General features: G+C 45.2%; 1 protein-coding gene across 1 annotated transcript in view; it reads right to left on the bottom strand.

Annotated features, from left to right (window-relative positions):
* Nucleotides 1-16,990, bottom strand: part of LOC101773462 — a 31,497-nt gene extending 14,507 nt beyond the window's left edge. The window contains exons 1-13 of the mRNA XM_022824861.1: nt 16,861-16,990; nt 15,676-15,805; nt 13,616-15,574; nt 12,525-12,600; nt 11,822-11,944; nt 9,397-9,467; nt 9,228-9,334; nt 8,657-9,136; nt 8,394-8,579; nt 8,008-8,301; nt 6,539-7,171; nt 5,521-5,917; nt 5,265-5,407 (exon numbers count right to left, since the gene is read on the bottom strand). Coding sequence (XP_022680596.1) covers nt 5,265-5,407; nt 5,521-5,917; nt 6,539-7,171; nt 8,008-8,301; nt 8,394-8,579; nt 8,657-9,136; nt 9,228-9,334; nt 9,397-9,467; nt 11,822-11,944; nt 12,525-12,600; nt 13,616-15,044 — 3,939 coding nt within the window. The 5' untranslated portion in view covers nt 15,045-15,574; nt 15,676-15,805; nt 16,861-16,990. The remainder of the gene's footprint in view (nt 1-5,264; nt 5,408-5,520; nt 5,918-6,538; nt 7,172-8,007; nt 8,302-8,393; nt 8,580-8,656; nt 9,137-9,227; nt 9,335-9,396; nt 9,468-11,821; nt 11,945-12,524; nt 12,601-13,615; nt 15,575-15,675; nt 15,806-16,860) is intronic.
* Between the last annotated feature and the right edge of the window lie 2,669 nt (nt 16,991-19,659).

The following is a 19,659-nucleotide window of genomic DNA, read 5'->3' on the forward strand; positions in this document are numbered from 1 at the left end:
CTGGTGGGGGACGTGGTGGGGGGCGCGGTGGGGGCACACCGGCGGGCACACCGGCGCCTCCACGGGGTTCTCCCTGGCCGTCCTTTACCCACCCATGGTCAGGGCGCATCTCTATGTGGCCTTTCCAGGCCACCGGCGAGCCTCGTCCACCGGCCGCCATGCTCGCTGGCGCTGTCCCAGCTGCTCAGTTCGCGTCGCCGTGGGCTCCTCCTCAGTTTGCGTCGTCGTGGGCTCCTCCTCCCGGGGCCTCGCCTGGGCCTGTCGGATGGGACCCGACTGCCTTGGCACGCTCCTTCGGCACCATGGCCCTGACTCCTCCAGTCGGTCAGGACTGGATCGCAGATTCGGGTGCCACCTTCCATACTACACCCGACCCTGGTATACTCACTTCCGTTCACCCTCCTTCTTCCTCCCACCCCTCGTCCATCATGGTCGCAAATGGTTCTTGTCTTCCTGTCACCTCCGTGGGTACTGCTCACACTCCCGGTTCTTTTCGAGTTTCTGATGTTCTTGTTGCTCCCTCCATGGTTCACAACCTTCTTTCTATTCGCCGTTTTACCACTGACAATTCCTGTTCTGTTGAATTTGACTCTTCTGGTCTTACTGTGAAGGATGTGGCTACCCGGCGACCTCTTCTCCGCTGTGACAGCACCGGGCCCCTTTACTCCCTCCGATTTCCTGCGTCCACTTCTTCCGCTTCGCCCTCCGCTTCTTCAGCCGCTTTTGCCGCCACAGCTTCTTCCACTACATGGCACCGGCGTCTTGGTCATCCTGGCCGTGCTGTCCTGACACAGCTTAGTCGTAGTTCCGATATACCATGTACTCGGGCTCCTGATGAGCACCTGTGTCAGGCGTGCCAACTGGGCCGTCATGTTCGACTTCCTTTTCCTACCTCTTCTTCACATGCGACCCATGTATTCGACCTTGTACATTGCGATCTATGGACATCTCCTGTTCTAAGCATTTCTGGCTACAAGTACTATCTTATTGTGGTTGATGATTTATCTCATTATTCTTGGACTTTTCCCTTGCGTGCCAAGTCTGATACTTTTCCCACACTTCTCCACTTCTTCGCTTGGGTGTCCACTCAGTTCGGTCTCACCATCAAGGCCGTCCAGTGTGACAACGGCCGCGAGTTTGATAACACCACCTCACGTGCCTTCTTCCTCTCTCACGGCGTGCACCTACGCATGTCGTGTCCCTATACCTCCTCCCAGAACGGTAAGGCTGAACGCATGATTCGTACCACGAACGACACCATGCGCTCTCTTCTGTTCCAGTCTTCTCTCCCTGCCCCTTATTGGGCTGAGAGTCTTCACACCTCCACCTATCTCCTTAACCGCCTACCTTCTGTTGCCTGCCCCGCTCCCACTCCACACCACGCTCTCTTCGGTACCTCCCCCCGTTACGATCACCTTCGGGTCTTCGGGTGTGCGTGTTATCCTAACACCGCAGCCACCGCTCCTCATAAGCTGGCTCCCCGTTCGACTCAGTGTCTTCCTCGGGTACTCCCCGGATCACAAGGGGTACCGTTGCTTTGACCTCTCTTCTCGACGGGTCCTCATCTCTCGCCACGTGGTGTTTGACGAGTCCGTCTTCCCTTACTCCACCACCACCCCACCTCCTTCCACCTCCGACCCTGATCTCTCCTCCCTGTTTCCCACTGACCCGGTGGACCAGCCACCGCTACCGTTCTGTCCTGCAGGTACTGCTCCGCCGTGGTTCTCCTCGGGCTCGACGTCCACCGGTACTGTCCCTGACCCTGCGCCCAGCACGGGTTCGACGGTGCCGGCCTCTGGTGCTGCTTCTTCCCCCTCGCCCTGCGCGGGACCGGTGGCACCGCCCGCAGCACCTGCTGTCCGGTTTGCGCAGCCCGTCCGCGTCTACCAGCGCCGGGCGCGGCCGGCTCCACTGGACCTGCAGCCGGCCCCGCCACCGCCGTCGCCGCCTCAGTCATCGCCGGTGGACTCTTCTCCGCCGGCGACGCCTACACCACCACCACCTCCACCGGCCCCGACTGCCCGTGTCGCGCCGACGGTGTACCATCCGCCTCTCCTACACCGACACCCGCGTCACGTTCACCCTATGGTGACGCGACTTGCGGCTGGTACCCTGCAGCCCCGGGCTCTTTCAGCGATGCCCGGCGCGCCGCAGGTTTCTCCTGTACCCTCCTCCGTCCGCGGCGCCCTGTCGGATCCTCACTGGCGCCGCGCGATGGAAGAGGAGTACGCGGCGCTCCTCGCCAACCAGACTTGGGATCTGGTGCCCCGTCCGCCTGGCTCCAACGTCGTCACCGGCAAGTGGATCTGGACTCACAAGCGGCGGGCTGATGGTACTCTTGAGCGGTACAAGGCTCGCTGGGTTCTCCGGGGTTTCACTCAGCGCCCTGGTGTCGACTACGACGAGACGTTCAGTCCGGTGGTCAAGCCAGCTACTGTCCGGACTGTTCTCTCACTGGCTCTCTCCCGTTCCTGGCCCGTGCATCAGCTCGACGTCAAGAACGCCTTCCTGCACGGCACTCTGACTGAGACTGTTTACTGCAGCCAGCCAGCGGGGTTTGTTGACTCTTCTCGGCCTGATATGGTCTGCCGGCTCAACAAGTCACTCTATGGCCTCAAGCAGGCCCCTCGAGCTTGGTATTCGAGGTTTGCTGCCTACCTCCTGACGCTGGGCTTTGTGGAGGCCAAGTCCGATACTTCGCTGTTCATTTATCACCATGGAGCTGAGACTGCTTATCTACTGCTCTATGTTGATGACATTGTCCTTACTGCCTCCAGTCCGTCCCTCCTACGGCGGATCATCACCTCGCTTCAGCAGGAGTTCGCTATGAAGGATCTGGGTGTGCTCCATCATTTTCTTGGGGTCACTGTTGAGCCTCGTCAGGCCAGCCTCTTTCTTCACCAGCGGCAGTATACTCTTGATATCCTGGAGCGAGCTGGGATGACTGACTGCAAGCCCTGCTCCACTCCAGTTGATACTCAGGCCAAGTTGTCAGAGGCCGCCGGCACTCCTGTGACAGATGCTACTGCATACCGGAGTCTGGCTGGGGCCCTTCAGTACCTCACCTTCACCAGGCCAGATATCACTTATGCAGTTCAGCAGATTTGCCTTCACATGCATGATCCCCGAGAGCCCCATCTCACTGCTCTGAAGCGCTTACTCCGTTACCTCCGGGGCACTGTGGACTATGGCCTCCTTCTTCACCGGTCTCCCTCCACTGAGCTTGTTGTCTACACCGACGCTGACTGGGCCGGGTGTCCGGACACTAGGCGCTCTACCTCCGGCTACGCCGTCTTTTTGGGCGGCAACCTGGTGTCCTGGTCGTCCAAGCGTCAGCCGGTGGTCTCCCGCTCCAGTGCCGAGGCGGAGTACCGCGCTGTCGCTAACGGCGTGGCTGAGGCATCCTGGCTTCGGCAGCTCCTTGTCGAGCTCCACACTCCTTCCCGGAGCACTCTTGTTTACTGCGACAACGTCAGTGCGGTGTACCTCTCCACCAACCCTGTTCAGCACCAGCGGACCAAGCATGTGGAGATTGACCTTCACTTCGTCCGGGATCGGGTCGCCATCGGCGATGTTCGGGTCCTCCACGTCCCGACCACCTCTCAGTTTGCTGACATCTTCACCAAGGGCCTCTCGTCACCCGCCTTCACCGAGTTTCGCTCCAGCCTCAACATCACCTGTGGCTAGTTGCGTCTGTGGGGGGGCTTGTGTGTGTGCCTTTCTTTTCATGTCCAGTCTGCAACTCCGCTGCGTCGGTAGTTCAGACTGCGGGGGAGTGTTGGTGTACTGTGTGTATTAGGGCCCAATAGGCCCATGTAAGACATCTATATAGCTACCCTCTAGGGTTAGCCCATAATCTATCTATTACCTTCTAATAAGGACTTCTAATAGGACAATAAATACAAACAATTGCAGATATGGAAGGTGGAGATATTGTGTTGTCAGGCTTGTCCCAACTACCCTTCAGAACATGGCCAGACAACCACCATGGCAACATTTACAACAAATCATTAACCTGATAATCACATCGTTACACATGTCAGAATTGGTGGAAACTTAGACAATATAGTTAAGTGTTAGCTGGAGACTGGAGTATCCTCATTGTCTAAGCAACCTCCACAATTAGAATCCATATACTCTCAATGTTTGAAGAGGAAAATTTGCATGAACGTGTGCAGGGCTGTATTCCATAAAGCATTCAAGTGACAAATTTTCTATAACTCGAGAACTCTCATGGTTTGAAAGTTTAGCTAGAGTTAATTTACTCACTTAAGAAACCTGCTACGAATGTCAGATCTGATTTTTGAGAAAACATTCGTAGCATCTAGAGATATTAGCTTAATGGTAAGGGCTTGGGGGAAGATGCTATTTCCATTTGATAAACAGTATTAATCAAGTTTCTTTTACCATTTAGACCTTGTTCGGTTTGAAGGGGATTGGAGGGGATTTGAAGGGATTGGGAGGGATTAAATCCCCAACAAGTCAAAATCCCCTCCAATCCCCCTCAATCCCCTTGGGAAGAGGATTAACTGAACAAAGCCAGAATTTACCATAACTTTCTTTTAATATTGGAACATGTCTCGGTATGGTCGATTTCATCCAATGCCATAAGGAAATCAGGAATGAAATCATTTAATGCTTCAGGCCCACATAGAGCAAAATCAAGATTGGGGAAGAAACGACATACAGAGCTTCTGATCCAAGGTATTATAGAATATGCCAACAGATCAGTTTTCAGAAGAAAATTAGGTACCTCGGCCATGCATAAGACATCCCCTGGCTTTTGCCAAGAGAAGGGAGTCAAAACCCTTTAAGGAGGTACTCGCACAAACTACCCAGGTGGACGGCCAATCAACTGAAGGCTCTACCAGCTAAGCTACCACTCAGTCATCAAAGAAAATAAAAAACAGCAAGAAAGTTTCTTTCTTAATATAATGATACGCAGCTCTCCCGCGTGTTTGAGAAAAAAAGCAAGAAACTTTCTTTGTCCCAAGGCAAGTTGGTGCAGGCCTGAACAAATTAGAAACTACTTGTATACCTTAATCTGTTCTAACTTCACTATTGATATTTCTAAAAAGGATTATTACAATTTCACTTATAATAATTAGCATTCCAAAGCCTAGATTTTATGCATTAAAAACCTAAATTTAACTGATGCCATATGGGGTAGAATCACAACTGGGATTGACTAACACAGAACAAAACACATCAGAATGGAATTCTAGTGTGTTAACTGAAACATGCTTTTCAAAAGACAGACAAACCTGTTCAAAGAGTTGAATTAATCGTCTAATAGACTTTGGGACCCAACATGGAACCATTTGCAACAACGAAGTGTCTCCTCCAGCAGAGGAAAAAATGCTATAGCGCCATCGCAAGTACTCTGAAATTGATGATTTTCCAAACACTGAAAAAATATACATTTCTTTTCTTAGCAAAGAAAAATAATGCATGAATAACATCTCCAAAGCAGAGCTTCAACAATCTGAATAGAATGGCGCAAAGTTTTTTGTTGATTACCATTGGCAGGAGAGTAGTTTAAACACCCATATTCACCTTGCCCAAAACAAGCAGAATAAAGGGTTTTCCATAGCGTGGGAAATTGCTGGAGACAAGGACCCAGGTTCTCTAATGTGCACTGAGATGGCAAACCACGACTTCTGTTCACACTTCCTGTACATATGGATTTCTGAATTGGTGCTGAAGCATACATTAAGGTAGCCAGTGCAGACATTTCACCAATTCGTTCAGCCATATCATCAACTGTATACAACATTTCATCAATCTCAATAGCAGTAAGATTACTACTATTAATCATTTTCTGTGACAAATTCCAACGGGCATTAGAGAATGATGCCTCATACTCAAGACCTTTGATCCTGGAGAAGAGTAACCATTGTGCCCACTTGCAATCACCCTGAAAATGTACACAACATAAAACCATGCCAAACTAAATTTTATATATAGTACTAAATAGGAACATGTTAGACAACTTAATCTCAGACAGTTACAATTCAAGGCAGCATCTCAAGATCTTGTAGCACTACCACTCATAAAGTAACAATAACAGTGTCAGTGTGTTCCAACATACTACTATTAGCAGACAAGGTAACTTGGTTGCCACTCAAGTTGCTGGGAGACAAAATTATTGTCAGGACTAAGAGTTGCTGTGCCCACAGGACAAGTTTACAAAGGAAGTGAATAGCCAACCAGTTGTGAGTTAAACTGGTTCGGCAACCTTGAACCTTCTGATACTTTTCCAAAAGATATTGTAAAAGAAAGTGTCTGGTAGTTTACATGTAGCGATTTAAGGGACCACACCAGTCACAATTTGGCTCTTCAAAGCATATAAATTCCAACCATGTAATAGCAAATTTAGTCCACGTTCTAACCCCAAAAAATAACTATAATATAAATATAATTTGCCTAGCAACCGGCTGGTTACTGCCAGCTCCCCGCAGCTAGAGGTCAGAGACCTGAATACAAAGAATGATGTTGAATAGCAAGTATTATAAAGTAGAATAGCACCAGAACTTACTGCAGCGTCTTTGAGTAAAGGGATACAATCCTTTTCAGGAGCCAAGTTACAGTTGTCCAGATAGAGCTCCAGTAGGTATGGCAAGTTATATTGCACACAGAAACGTATGACTAACTTATGCAATGCGCCTTCACGACCCTGGAAATTGGCATCATCTGGCATCTCTGACGCAGAAAATGTCGTAGAATATTCCTTCCTCGGACCAACTTTTATAAGCATGCCAGCACGGGCAAGCAAAGGTATAATTTCAGTAGTACTTTTCCAGTACTCTTTCACAAAGATGTGTTTCTTTGCCAACTCCTGCTGTATTAGCATTCTGATGTACGACGTTGATTCATGATTGTACAAGGATCTAAATACCTTAACATGTGGTATCTCCATGCAAACAGGTTCCAGCTCTTCTGAGTCACATATGTACATGTTGTAATCAGGGACTGTTAGGTCAGAAACGGTGTTGTCGGCAGCTTGTAAACTGTCCACATTTACTCTAATAATCCCTTCTAAAAGTACGCTGTTGGGAATCATGTCCAGAAGTTCACAGACTTTCCCCGCATCATTATGACCAACAAAATATTCAAACTGAGATTCCCATGGGATATGAGCATGTACATGATAAGGCTGATCCAGCAATATCTACAGAATACAAAATAAAAATCAGTAATCAGTAATCCAGGACCTGAATCAGAATTTGGTGTACTGTAATATAGTTAACAAAAGCATCGTGACGAAATTGAATCACACACCTAGACACATTTACATGGAAAAATTAACAAGGCCACTTTATTTTTGCATACATACTCCAGATCAGACATGCATCTGGAGTTGAGAGCTGGAACCCTGCCAAACATGGCCTAAGGGCCTATTTGGCACAGATCCAGCTCAAAGAATTCATGGAGCTAGCTATTTGTAGCTTCAAGTTTCCATCAAGCTGGAGCTGGTTGTACATTGAGACTGTTTAGGTGAATTCTTTTGTTTCGAAGATTAAAAATACATATTTAAACAACTTCATTTAGTTTATAGACTCTAAATCTGACTTGTAGCAAGGAACTGGAGTTGTGCCATGAATACAAATAATTGAGGGCCTGAATCAGAATTTATGTGCCATAAACTAGTTAACAAAATTGTCATAACAAAATTAAATCACACAGCAAGACACATTTCCACGGAAAAAATAGCGAATAAGAGAAATAAATCTGGTATTTGTCATGTTCAAGGGGAAAAAGGGTATTTGTAACAGTATATTGTTGCATGTGCCTATGTGGTATCCAATGCCCCTGCAATGAGTCAAAACATGGAGCAATCAATTGGGTAAAAAAGAACTCATGATTATCTCACATCATTTAATGGCAGTTTGCACAGCTCATGCAACTACAATTCTTTCACAACTTTCTTAGCTGAGGTATACAACACATGGTTCTTATAAAAGGTGTTACCCTATCATTAAGTTAAAAGGACAAGTCATGACTTACGCGGTCCACAGTTCTCTGATCCCAAGCATCCGACCATACGGCAGCGCAGGCCCAGTAGCCATCAGAAATGTTGCTCCCAGAGGACTCCTTTGAATCAGTGTAATCATCAATGTTCACCCAAGAACCAAGCACTGTTCCATCAACATCACCGCATTCAATAAGGGGTTGGTTGCGGATATGGAGAGATAATGCAGGTTTATCTTCTCCTGGCAGTGTAACAATCTTTGCAGCATCACGAATGACATTCTCCCTGACAAAATATGTGTCCCAGAAGCTGCTGCTTGGGTAGAACCGCTTTTCCATAGAGGGGAAAAAATGTTGATCAGTATTAAGGTATACTGAAGAAGTAGAATTTAAAATTAGCTAACGCAAGTATACAGTCAAACCTCAATCAGAGTTATAGTCTCTAGCATCTTCCATTCACTTGACCTTATGAACCCACGCTTCTTCATCTCATCAGCAATTTGCAGCCTTAATGACCTCCTGACAGTACCTTGCATAAGTTGTCTTAGGTCTGACTCTACATCATCTCCTAACCTTTCTAGCGTTGCTACAGCCAATTCAGTTTTACCCTGCAAAGTACATGTGTTAGACTTAAAAACGGAAACTGACACACAAATACCTTACTAAGCTAAGTGTACTAATTTACCTTCATCAACAGATCATATACAATAGATCTTCCTATTTCATGAACTTCGGAGAAAGCATCTTCTGAATCCTCATTGGAAACTAATTCCCTCTGGCGCAAAAGCTGCAGCTGAAGAACTGCCAAAGGTAGGCGACCAGATTGCAGTGCTTCTCTGACTACAGTTTTCAAGTCAAAGTTATTCATTTCCCATCTATTAATCATTTCCTTGATGTTTCCTTGAATAATTTGTCTCCCATCTTGAGCAGTCCCTTTATTGGTATTAATATCATGGAAATTCGAAGCACTAAGAGATGATTCAGCTGGCGCTAGAGCTAACAGGCTGTCGCTATCAGGAACCAACACATGAGCTGACTCTTGCCTGTCATGAGCATCTAAACCACCTGACAGCCCTGATGAAAGACCATCCACTACAACAACTGAAAGTGAAGAATCATTTTGCAATAATTCTGTACCTATTTTCAGTGAGTTCTTATCATCTCCCTGCCATAGTTTAAGCACAGCATTAAGAAAAATGGAAAACGGTCATTTGAAGACGACTATTAGCAAATAAGCAGTGGTATCATCACTTTACCATCCGAACAGAATTCTGATTCTTTGCAGAGACTCGGTGTTGGATACTCCTTATTACCATCAAAAGGGAAGACATTTCATGAAGCTTTACTGAATTATCTGGCATGTCTGAGACATAAAGAGAATAAATCTCACATGTGACAGAAATTTGTACAGTAAAAAGGAATTACCTGTGTTCTGCTTCTGAAGTCCATAACATTTTATCATTCTTGTTGCAAAGCGGACAGCTAAAACCATTAACCTGTTTTCACACTGTAAGCTTACAAATTACATGAAGCTAAAAGTGTGACACATAGCAGGCTACATTAATCCAAGAAAACTAGGACAAAGAAAACAAGCCATGCCTGTATTTCTAGATGTATTGCACTGCAGCTTTGAGGATATCACAGCATTTATGCTGGGTCTATTGCACCCAATAGCACAGGCTTTTGTTTTGCAGGCTAAATCAATAAACGATGTCCTAAATAAGCATTGTGAAATGGCAGTGTATCCAAAATGCTTATCTTACACATACATTACTACCAGCCAGATTTATGATTCTGTATATCATCGATGCAAAAAATCCATTACGAACCAACTCTGTAGAATGCTATCACAGGTAATTGTATCTAGTAATGGCTTATATTTGAAGTATTTAGCAGTGTCTGTAAAGTTACAAGACCCAAATACAGTAGCCTAAATGGTGCAGCCGCAGCATATGTTCTGCACATACAAGGGATGACCCCTAAGCAGGCTGCAACAGTTGAACATGTGTTCTGCATAGGTTTGAGCCAACTACATATGCTCAGCTTCCTTTTGGCGTCTCTATGTTGTCCACATGAAAAACAATTTTCTACTCTTAAAAACTTGGGTGTGTGGCTGCGTGTTGTAAGGGTCATTGCCCCTTTTTTCTTTTAATACAAAGATACGCGGCTCTCCTGCGTGTTCAAGGAAAAAGAACAATTTTCTTCTCACACCCTGCCATGGATCTTCCATAGCCATTCCCTCCCTGTCTCGACAGCTAACAACTTTTTTGTCCAAAATTTCTTACCTACTATTGTTCAAGGGATTTTGGTGTTTTTGCCCCTACTCCAAAGTCTAATTGTGATTTTACCCTCTCTTTTTGAACTTTGTGGATTTACCCCTACTTTTTGAAGTTGAAGCCACCGTTTGCCCCTACTTTTCATTCTGTTAGTTGGAGCAGCATTAAACCAATAAAAAAATGAAAACAAATATTGAAAAAGACTTAACTGCCCCTGACCTTATCCTCATCTCCTACACTCATTTCCTCAACCCGAGCGGCCCAAGCCCGACTCCTCCATTTTCCAGCTCTCGCGTCAAATCTAAGGACAGGAGCGGTGGCCGGTGGCGCGGTAGGCGACGGCGCATCGGGCGGCAGCTGGTGGCGCAGTGGGCGACGGCGCAGCGGGCAAAGGTGGAAAGGAGTGCGAGGCAGCCCCGCGCAGGCGTGCGGCTAGGCTCGAGGCGGGCTCGCGGGGGACGCACAGTGGCGCAGGCCACTCCTCCGGACACGCAGCTAGGCCTCAGGGCAGGCTCGCGGGGGCGCGCAGGCCACTCGTCGCGGTCATGAGGCGATAGCCCTGCGCGGGCGCATGCTTGGCCTAGGCAGAGCGGCCAGCGGCAACATTACAGATTTCTCTCCTTTTTTTTGCCATATTTGTCTCTTTGATTTTGTGTGGATGTGTTGAGTAATGAGGTCAAGGGACCAACTTTTCCAAATTGCTCGTAAGTTTTCCCAGGAGAGAAATGGGCTAGCTGTGTTATCCCATCATTGTTAAAGTTAGCTCAATTTGAAATGCGTCAAAATGCTGTCTAAAACAGGGTAAAATCACAAACTATTTAGAAAAGTAAGGGCAAATTTGCATGGGAAAACTTGTCTTTTTATCATTTTTTTGACACCGTTAAATGCTGTTAACGGAAAAGGGGTAAACTCTATCTTCAGTTTGAAAAGCAGGGGTAAAATCACAAAGTTCAGAAAACGAGGGCAAAATCACCATTAACCTTTAAAATAGGGGCACAAACACAAAAGCCCCATTGTTCAAACCTCACAAGCTAAGCGCTGGTTAAATGAGAGGCAAAATTTTATCTTCATATAGTCAACTCTGTGATGAAAACAAAAAATCCATGTGAGCATATTCTGTCTGCTTAATCTATGCTATACATTTATCTGATCTGCAGTATAATACACTGCCATAATTGTACCAAGTGTGGACTTCACGAAATTCCTTTTCCTTGCTGAAGTAGTGTGTGACAATTATGACAAACTGAATTGAACAGTTACATACATATATATTTTTTGGAAGTGGACAAAATTCAACAAAAATAGGTGCAGTGAAGCTTAAGGCTTGATGTTGTTTCAGATGTGGAAGAACATGAATTACAACAGTAATAAGCATTATGATCCTTCTGCGCCAGGCTAACCAACCTACTAAGTTATACACCCAAATTAAGCTTTTTGCACATTACAATTTGACAGATAAATGGAGACAAAGAACAGCATTTTTTCCATGAACAAACTGTATTTCAAAAGACAATCCTAACTTATTAATGTAACTCATCGTCATGACAAAGATGTTACCAGGCAACAAAACATACCTTGATGACACTGCGACTTCATTATCGCTTCCAGACCTACCAGATAACCGATGAATAGATGCCAATAGCAGTTGCAAGACACCTTCTTCTGCAAGATTGACCTCAGCGAGCATATCAAGTGACCTAGCAAGCCACTAACGTTAGAAATCCATGCACACAAAAGATTATATTAACACATACCGCCAATGATTTTTTTCAATAAAAAAGTAGGTTAAAACGCACAATAAAAGCATACTTGGTTACTTAAAGCAGAAAGAAGGAGCATATTGCTAAATCCAGAAGAAAATATACGTCTACCCTTTCAACCTCACCCATAAAAGACACCATCATCAACTAATCTCCAAATAGATGGCAGTATACAGGACAAACTTCTAATGATCAGAAAATAAAAACAAAAGATCCAATTTCAATCTTGTTTCTAGAATACCACATCATTTATCAGTTTACAAATAAATAAGAAATCTGAATAACCAGCTCAGTATTCATGTATAAATTCGTTTGACCATGGACATAGCATGATACATATAAACATACTCCAAAATCCAATATTCAGACACCATCCTGTAGTTATATACATCACACTCATCATGACACATCAAAAGAATAAGCATTGCAAATAGTCCAAAACATATAAGAAATAGGACTTGGGAGTAATGCATAAAATATTATAGCCAATTAAGAACAAGAAAATACAGGATCTTACTGCTCTAGATCAGCAATCATCGAGTAATGCAGGGCCAATTGCAGCCAACGTAACCTAGAGACTTTCAAGTCCCATCCTGTCAATGCAATAACTTAAATTAGGGCATGTGGTATTCTAGAGAACCATGTGTGTCGCACAGAATATTAAAGTCATATAATTATCAAGACACTGTATCATCCACTTAAATTGGACCCTAAAGCATGCATACCCTTGTCACTGGATAAATAGCACTCAAAGAAATGGGGGAGGGCATTCTTGCCTGTTGAGTAGCTCTCCAGAACAATAAAGAGCAAAGTCATTAGGATTTATTTTAAAAAATAATGCATTAGTGACAAGAATCTAGCACCTGGAACAACAGACGATTCAAGCAAATGCTAAATGGTAGCGGCCGAGTGTGACTAGTATCATCCAGATACAAAATCTTACAATCTATGGAATAACAGATGATTTGCGAATGATACCTTAACAGAGGATGAATTCAAAGTAACATACAATCTATGGTACAATAGTATCTCCCAAACATTTGATTTTAAGCAAAAAATAGAAAAGGTAAGTCTAGTTTAGTTAAGCCAGTTGAAAGTTTTGTTTAGTTTTGCATTTTCGTCCTGGTGGGCCACTTTTAGTATTGTAGCATGTCAATTTTGTTTTCCCTTTATTCCTTCTTCTAAGATAATGAAGGCCAGCTCTCCTGCCGGTTCAAGAGGAGAAGTTTAACTATCATGGGAGATTTTGCAATATGCCACTGAATAACTCCATAATTACGGTATATGATGGACTGGCATATTGTAATTTACCCAATTATGAACCACGCCCACAAAATTTAAAATCCCTGAGAGGTATTTTTGAGAGACATTGATTATCAAGGCATGGTTTATTCATAAATTAAGTTAATTAGATACTATCAAATTAGTAATAAACCTGACAGACATAACCTTAACGGAAACAAATTCATGACGAAAATGTTCAATAAAGTGAAGACAGAAGCACAGGATAAGAAAAGGCAACTAAAATACCACAATGGGATCATCCATGTAACAGGATGCCACACAAAATAAAAACCGAAAGATATAGCCAGCTGAAAGAAAACACACCATTCTCCCAGCAGAGCCTATCTGCTAGTGCAGGCCCTTCATACAACAATGCTCTATCCAAAACTTCTATTTGCCAGGGTTTCCACCTTGTTTCAGATCTTTCAACTGATAATAGGTTCAGAGCATTGCATGCACTACCAACAGCAAAACCCGGTTGCCAAAATTTGATAGCATCACCATGAGACGAAAAAGATGAAATAGAAACTGGTGGAAGGACCACGGAAAGGCCATTCTGAGTGATTAGATACAGATATCCCTGACAGCAGCAAACAACAGAATCTCCGACAAAAGCAGAATCTTTCTTAAATGGAAGCCTTTTGTCCATAAATCCAACATCAATATCTCTTTCGCCAAGAAAAGATGAATACATAAGCAACTCGGTATGAAAAATTTTGACATGCTCATTTCCATCTGCATTTGAACCTTTAAAAATCCTCGTTAGTCCAAGCGGAGACAGACTAATTACATCCTCATATGATCTGCATGGAGGAAGAAGTATCCTCCTTAAGGTACTAGAGGAATTCAGAGTGTCAGGATAAGCAGGCCCAACTTTCATCTGCCCTGTAGTGACAAAACCACTTGGCCAGCTGTCCACTTCATTTTCATCGCATCTACACTTCCTTCTTTTTCTAGGCCTGACAATACCAACATCATTTTTCCATGAGACCTCAGGAACCAATTTGGCTGGATTAAGTGACCCCTGTCGTATGGACTGATGAGTGCTAAATGATAGACTCCCTATCTCATGACCAGCGGCTTCCCAGGCAGACAAACAATCACCAAAATGATTCGTAACACTCAGATCAAAGTTTTCAAGCACATTAGCTTTGAAGTTTAAGGTGTCATCTGCATAGAACACATACACTACTCCAACCTCATCTACGACAGCAAGAAGATGAGAATACGATGCCAAAACTAACCGCTTAAACATTCTACCAGCAAAGCTCTCAACAGAGATGTTTCCCCCATGCAAATTTGTCACATCAGGCATAGAGCTCCTCGTGGGCATCTCCAGACCTGTTCTGCACTGTTGAAGAACACTGAATGATGTGGCAAGGCCACCAGTTTTCACATTCCAAATGGCAACAAAACCTGTTGCATTAAGGCAGGCAAGAAACATATCTGACAACTGAAAATCAACCCATTTTGGACTGGCCTTAACACCATCACGTACATCCTGAAGGTCTGCCACAAAGTTCCACTGTATACCCCACTGGTTTAGCTCAAGAACAGCAATCAAAATACACTCCGTGTTGCATGGATGGGCCTCACAAGTTACTGAGTCATTAGGAGTCAAAACTAAGCCGATCAAATAACCTGAAGAGCTAGACAAAACTTTTAGACACTCCCACTGACAGCTGCATGATGCTTCAGCTAAGGGTAAAGAACTAAAGAAACTTTGTGGTGATTCACTGTCGGTTTCCATCATAGTCTTTGGAGAACATTTGCTATACCAGAACTTCAAGAATGACAGAGTAATATCATATAAGCTAAAGGATACCACTTCTGCTGAATGAGGTAATGAAGATTTCACAGGAAATTTGGCTTGGTATTTTCCACTAGAAACAGATGCAGTGATTGTAGTCAAGAAAGAACAAAACCAGTTTTTTGGACCTGACTCACCATCCTCCAACACTGAGCACTCAGTAGGACCCCACTCTTTCCACTCCCCATGCAACTCTTTAGCATCAGATGTGGAATTAACTGTAAGTGTGCTTTTGCGAGGATGACAGAATGCATGAACTGTGATAGAAGCATCACTAGATACGACAAGAATTTCATTAAAACCTGAGTCTTCAAGCTGACTAGAAGCATCAGAACAGTATCCCCATGCTAAAGACTTAACTCTAGGAATAGAAGAAAATGTTTCAAAGACTGCCTGACTACAGGTATCTGAGAGAGCTCTAGGTAATTCAACTTGTGATGGATTGACCTCCGCAGTTGCCAGGACAAGATCTCCTGGATTGTAAAAAAATAGTTAGAAAAGAAAAACAATAGAAGTAGCACAACAACCTTCAAACATGATTAACAGAGAACAATGGAAAGTGATAAAGCCTCACCACAGTCTGAGAGTAGTCCAAAAAGACGCCTTGTCGGAGATATAAAAGCCTCTCGAAATTTTGATAATTTAAGCTGGGTTTCTGACAATTCCCATCTGCATAACTGTAGTACAGCAGGGCCATCATCTGCCTGACGAGATGTGGACATCATTCATATGCTCCTCTTCAAATATTAATGATGGTAACAAGCAACATTGCTTGAAAAGAAACGAGAAAATTGAAGGAATTAGCCAACAGCTGAACAGAACAAGGAAAGATCACACAAAAAAGGCATGTAGCTCATCATTCACTATTAAGTATACCAACCAAACAAATGCTTCAAAATTGAGCACAAGAAAAAGATCAGAAAGATAAACTTATTTGGCGTTTTAATTTGAAAAAACTCAGTATAACTAAAATTATGAGCTAAATGGAATTTCAATTAAAAATATACATGATTGCGGCTAACAATAATGCATATAAAATATGGCACAGAGCAGTACATAATTAGCTTGAGGACAACAAACAGGCATAGCCAGGATATGGAGCAGTAACGAACACCAACATTAGTACTCCGAACAGTGTTCCAATTCATAACTAATTCAGGTGAAACTCCAATCCGATGCGAACAGTATTCAGCCTATGCGCAAATTAAACAGGTGGCTAGCCACCAAAATACTGGTGCACGAGGCAGCATAACTACAAAACGAACTAACAAAGTCTATGATCTGCAGCCAAAATTACTCAGAGCGCCTAGAGATTACTTAATCTAACTAACAGGCATGAAATGGGCAGATGAAAAGAGCCTGCCATCAGCAGCAACAGCTCCTCAATTAAGACCTACACTTGAGGCAAACGAACACCTCGGTTCAAACCCAATTCGGCAAAATCTAGCGCCTAAAAATGGCGCCGCCGGACGCGCCCCCCCACAAGCCGCCCTCCACCCCCGCCATTCGCTAACTGAGGAAGCCGCTCGCCCCCGCCGTCGGCCCTTCCCGCCGGTTGTCGTCCGCCGCCCGCGGCACCTTACCTCGCCACCCTCGATCCGCCACCGCCGCCGTGCCTACTGCCGCCGCCAGACACTCCAAGCCCGCCGGCCATGGAGCCCTCCCCCGACGACCCCGAACCGGAAACCCTAACCCAGCCACCACCATGCCTCAATCCGAGAGAGGAACGAGGAGCAGGAGCAGGAGGAGGGGGACCCACCACGTCGCCGGCCGTCCTACCAACACCGACCACAGTTGGACGAGCACGAATCGTCGGAGGAGAGAAGCTGTTGAGAGCACGGACGGAGAAGTCTGGCTGTGGCCTGTGGAGATGAACTCTGGCCCGGGGGATTTGCGCCTGTGGAGACATAAATGTTGGCGGGTTCACTATTTACGTTTTCCCACACAACGCTACCATAGTCCTTAACGAAATCAAATTAGAGAGAAAATGAGAAGATAATCTCTGCACTGCGATTAGCAGACAGAAGGTTTAAAAAAACTTCGTGAACCGGTACACGTTCCATCTTAATAAGACGGTAGTTCTACAATCTGTTTGGCAGACAGGTAGCTGGGTGCGCTGCTTTGGCTGCATGCAGCTACCTGCGTTGCTTCTGGCTATAGCTTCTGCTTTGCTCCTGGCTATTGTGCTTCTAGCTGCGGAAGCCGCATTTGAATTCAAATTTTTAGTGATAAAGCGAGCAAAGGATTTCAAATTTTTGGCGCAAACGCAACCCAGTCAATCAAAGTAACCTGCCATCACCATATCAATAGCCAATGAATTAATGTAGTTCACTAACAGTTCATTGTTGTAACAAATTGCACACAAATTACTTACATACAACATATGGCACAAACAAACACACATAGACATACAACTACATGAAGCAGATTCCCGCCACGATCCAATCTCGTACACTAGCCATATCAGATGTAGCATTTGCTGCCACCCATTCGGACACGTGGTAATCCGCGCCATGTTCCTCTTTGCGGACAGGAGTTAAGCAGATTCTCCCGGGTTGTGTGTCCGACGCTGAAAATCATCAGCCGATTTTTAGCGCCAACACGGTCTAAATTAGGTGATACAGTGAAAAATCTTAAATCGGTAAACAAATTAGGAATCCCAAGTGGGGGTTAAAGTGAAAAACATTTGGAACATGTGGTGAGGAGTTCCACCTCTAGCATCGATACGGTGGCGGCTTCGCGGCGTGAGACCCCGCAGTGGCGGACATGGTGTTTGTGATACTCCTGAAAATAAGTGAGGCGAGTGCATGTCACATCATCCAAAATCAGAACAGCCTTCCCTGCCAAGCGTAGTAGTGGGCATCGGTGCGGGGGCTGCCTGCTACCGCCACCGCTTCTCAGGGATAAGATGAGAAGTGTACGGTCTCTGGCTCTTTGCTATCTAGGTATCCAGACAGAGATGGTTCGGATGAGGTGGTTCGCGGAACCCGCCACGAGCCAAAGCCATGATCAGAATGAGCTTCAGGCTTTGTCCATCAATTTGTCATGAGACTTTGTTGCGGGTCAAGGGTGCGCTGCTCTGTTTCCTACCTTGTCTTGCTTTAGGTTCGATTGTTTCGAGCTGCAACGCATAATGCAGACTTTTTTTAAAAAAATAAAGTAGGAGCACTGCTGATTCATTTAAGAAGAAAAAAGAATGTTCCCTGACACTGTGCAAGATATGCAAACTTGGAAATATAGGAATCATGTCATGTCTATCTCCAAGTAATTTTGTCCTCCTGATCAGGGAAATTCACATTCTAGACAAACTCTGGCATTTCTTGTAAGCCCCATAGACCCTAGTCCAGTTGTGATTTGTGAGGTCTGTTCTCTTTTTCTCCTCCATGCAAACTTGTATAAACTTGGTGCTATATTCATGGGCGCTCTTCCATCTACCCACGAGCATTGTCGAAACTTTGCTTGATTGCCATTTCCAAGTGTTTTTTTGAACCAACCGTACAAGATAGTGCGAGTTTCTATTGATATAGCAGAAAAAAGACTATGGCCCATGGAGGCCATAGGTAGGAAAATGAAAAGAAAAAAAAATAAACAAGACTCGTCCGGTTGGATTGGGACGTCAACGCGAGTAACCACTTAACTCGACACGCCCGGTTGGATTGGGACGTCAACACGGGTAAGCGCTCAAACTCGACACCTAAAAAAACCAGACTGGTTGGATTGGGACCTCAACGCGGTCGAACCACTCCACTCAACAAAAGGTGGCAGGAACGAAACCTTGCCACGACGCCTACCACTTTCTCCCGCTCATGTAGTCACCGAAGGCGCGGTCCCGCGTTGAAAGTAATGGAGAGAAACAGATCGCACCGCACCAAAAAGGCCACAGCCATGCGGGACCCATTGCCGTAGTGCCGCTGCAACACCATACTCCATCCGATAGAGTGAAACCATCAGATTCAAACCTCTTGCAGGCTGCCTCGCAGTCGCCACTGCGATAACACAAACACGCGGGAGCCTCGCCACACCTGTCGTTGGACTCCATCTCGCTCGTCGCCTCGAAGAAAACAGCGCACGCGGGGGCCTCGCTACGTCCGCCACACGGATCCGTTTCTTATGTCGCTATCAGGATGATGAGCAATGTTGCCCCGTTTACCAAGATCACCATCAAACAGCCAAACCACCGCCGTAGGTCGACATCACCTCGTTGCTCCACCCGCGCACATAGCCTCCGCCACCATGCCAGTATGCCAAGGAAGTCGCTTGCGCCGTCTTCTGATGATGTACCGCATCGGAGTCACCTAGCAAGACTGAGCAACCCGCTGTAGTCCGTTGCAAGCCTAATCATCCCACAATGTTGTTGTTGCAAGTGCTGTCCTCCGACTGAGTCTGTCATGTTGTTGGTTGTTCTGTTACAACCCAAGGTTTGACAATGTTGCCCTGAGTATCGTCTTTCAATGTTGTCACAACGCAGACTAAGGTCCCGTTTTCTTCCACTGGCTTATTTTTAGCACCCATCACATCGAATGTTTAGATACTAATTAGGAGTATTAAACGTAGACTA

The sequence above is a fragment of the Setaria italica genome, chromosome III, assembly GCF_000263155.2.
Source record: "Setaria italica strain Yugu1 chromosome III, Setaria_italica_v2.0, whole genome shotgun sequence".
Lineage (NCBI taxonomy): Eukaryota > Viridiplantae > Streptophyta > Magnoliopsida > Poales > Poaceae > Setaria > Setaria italica.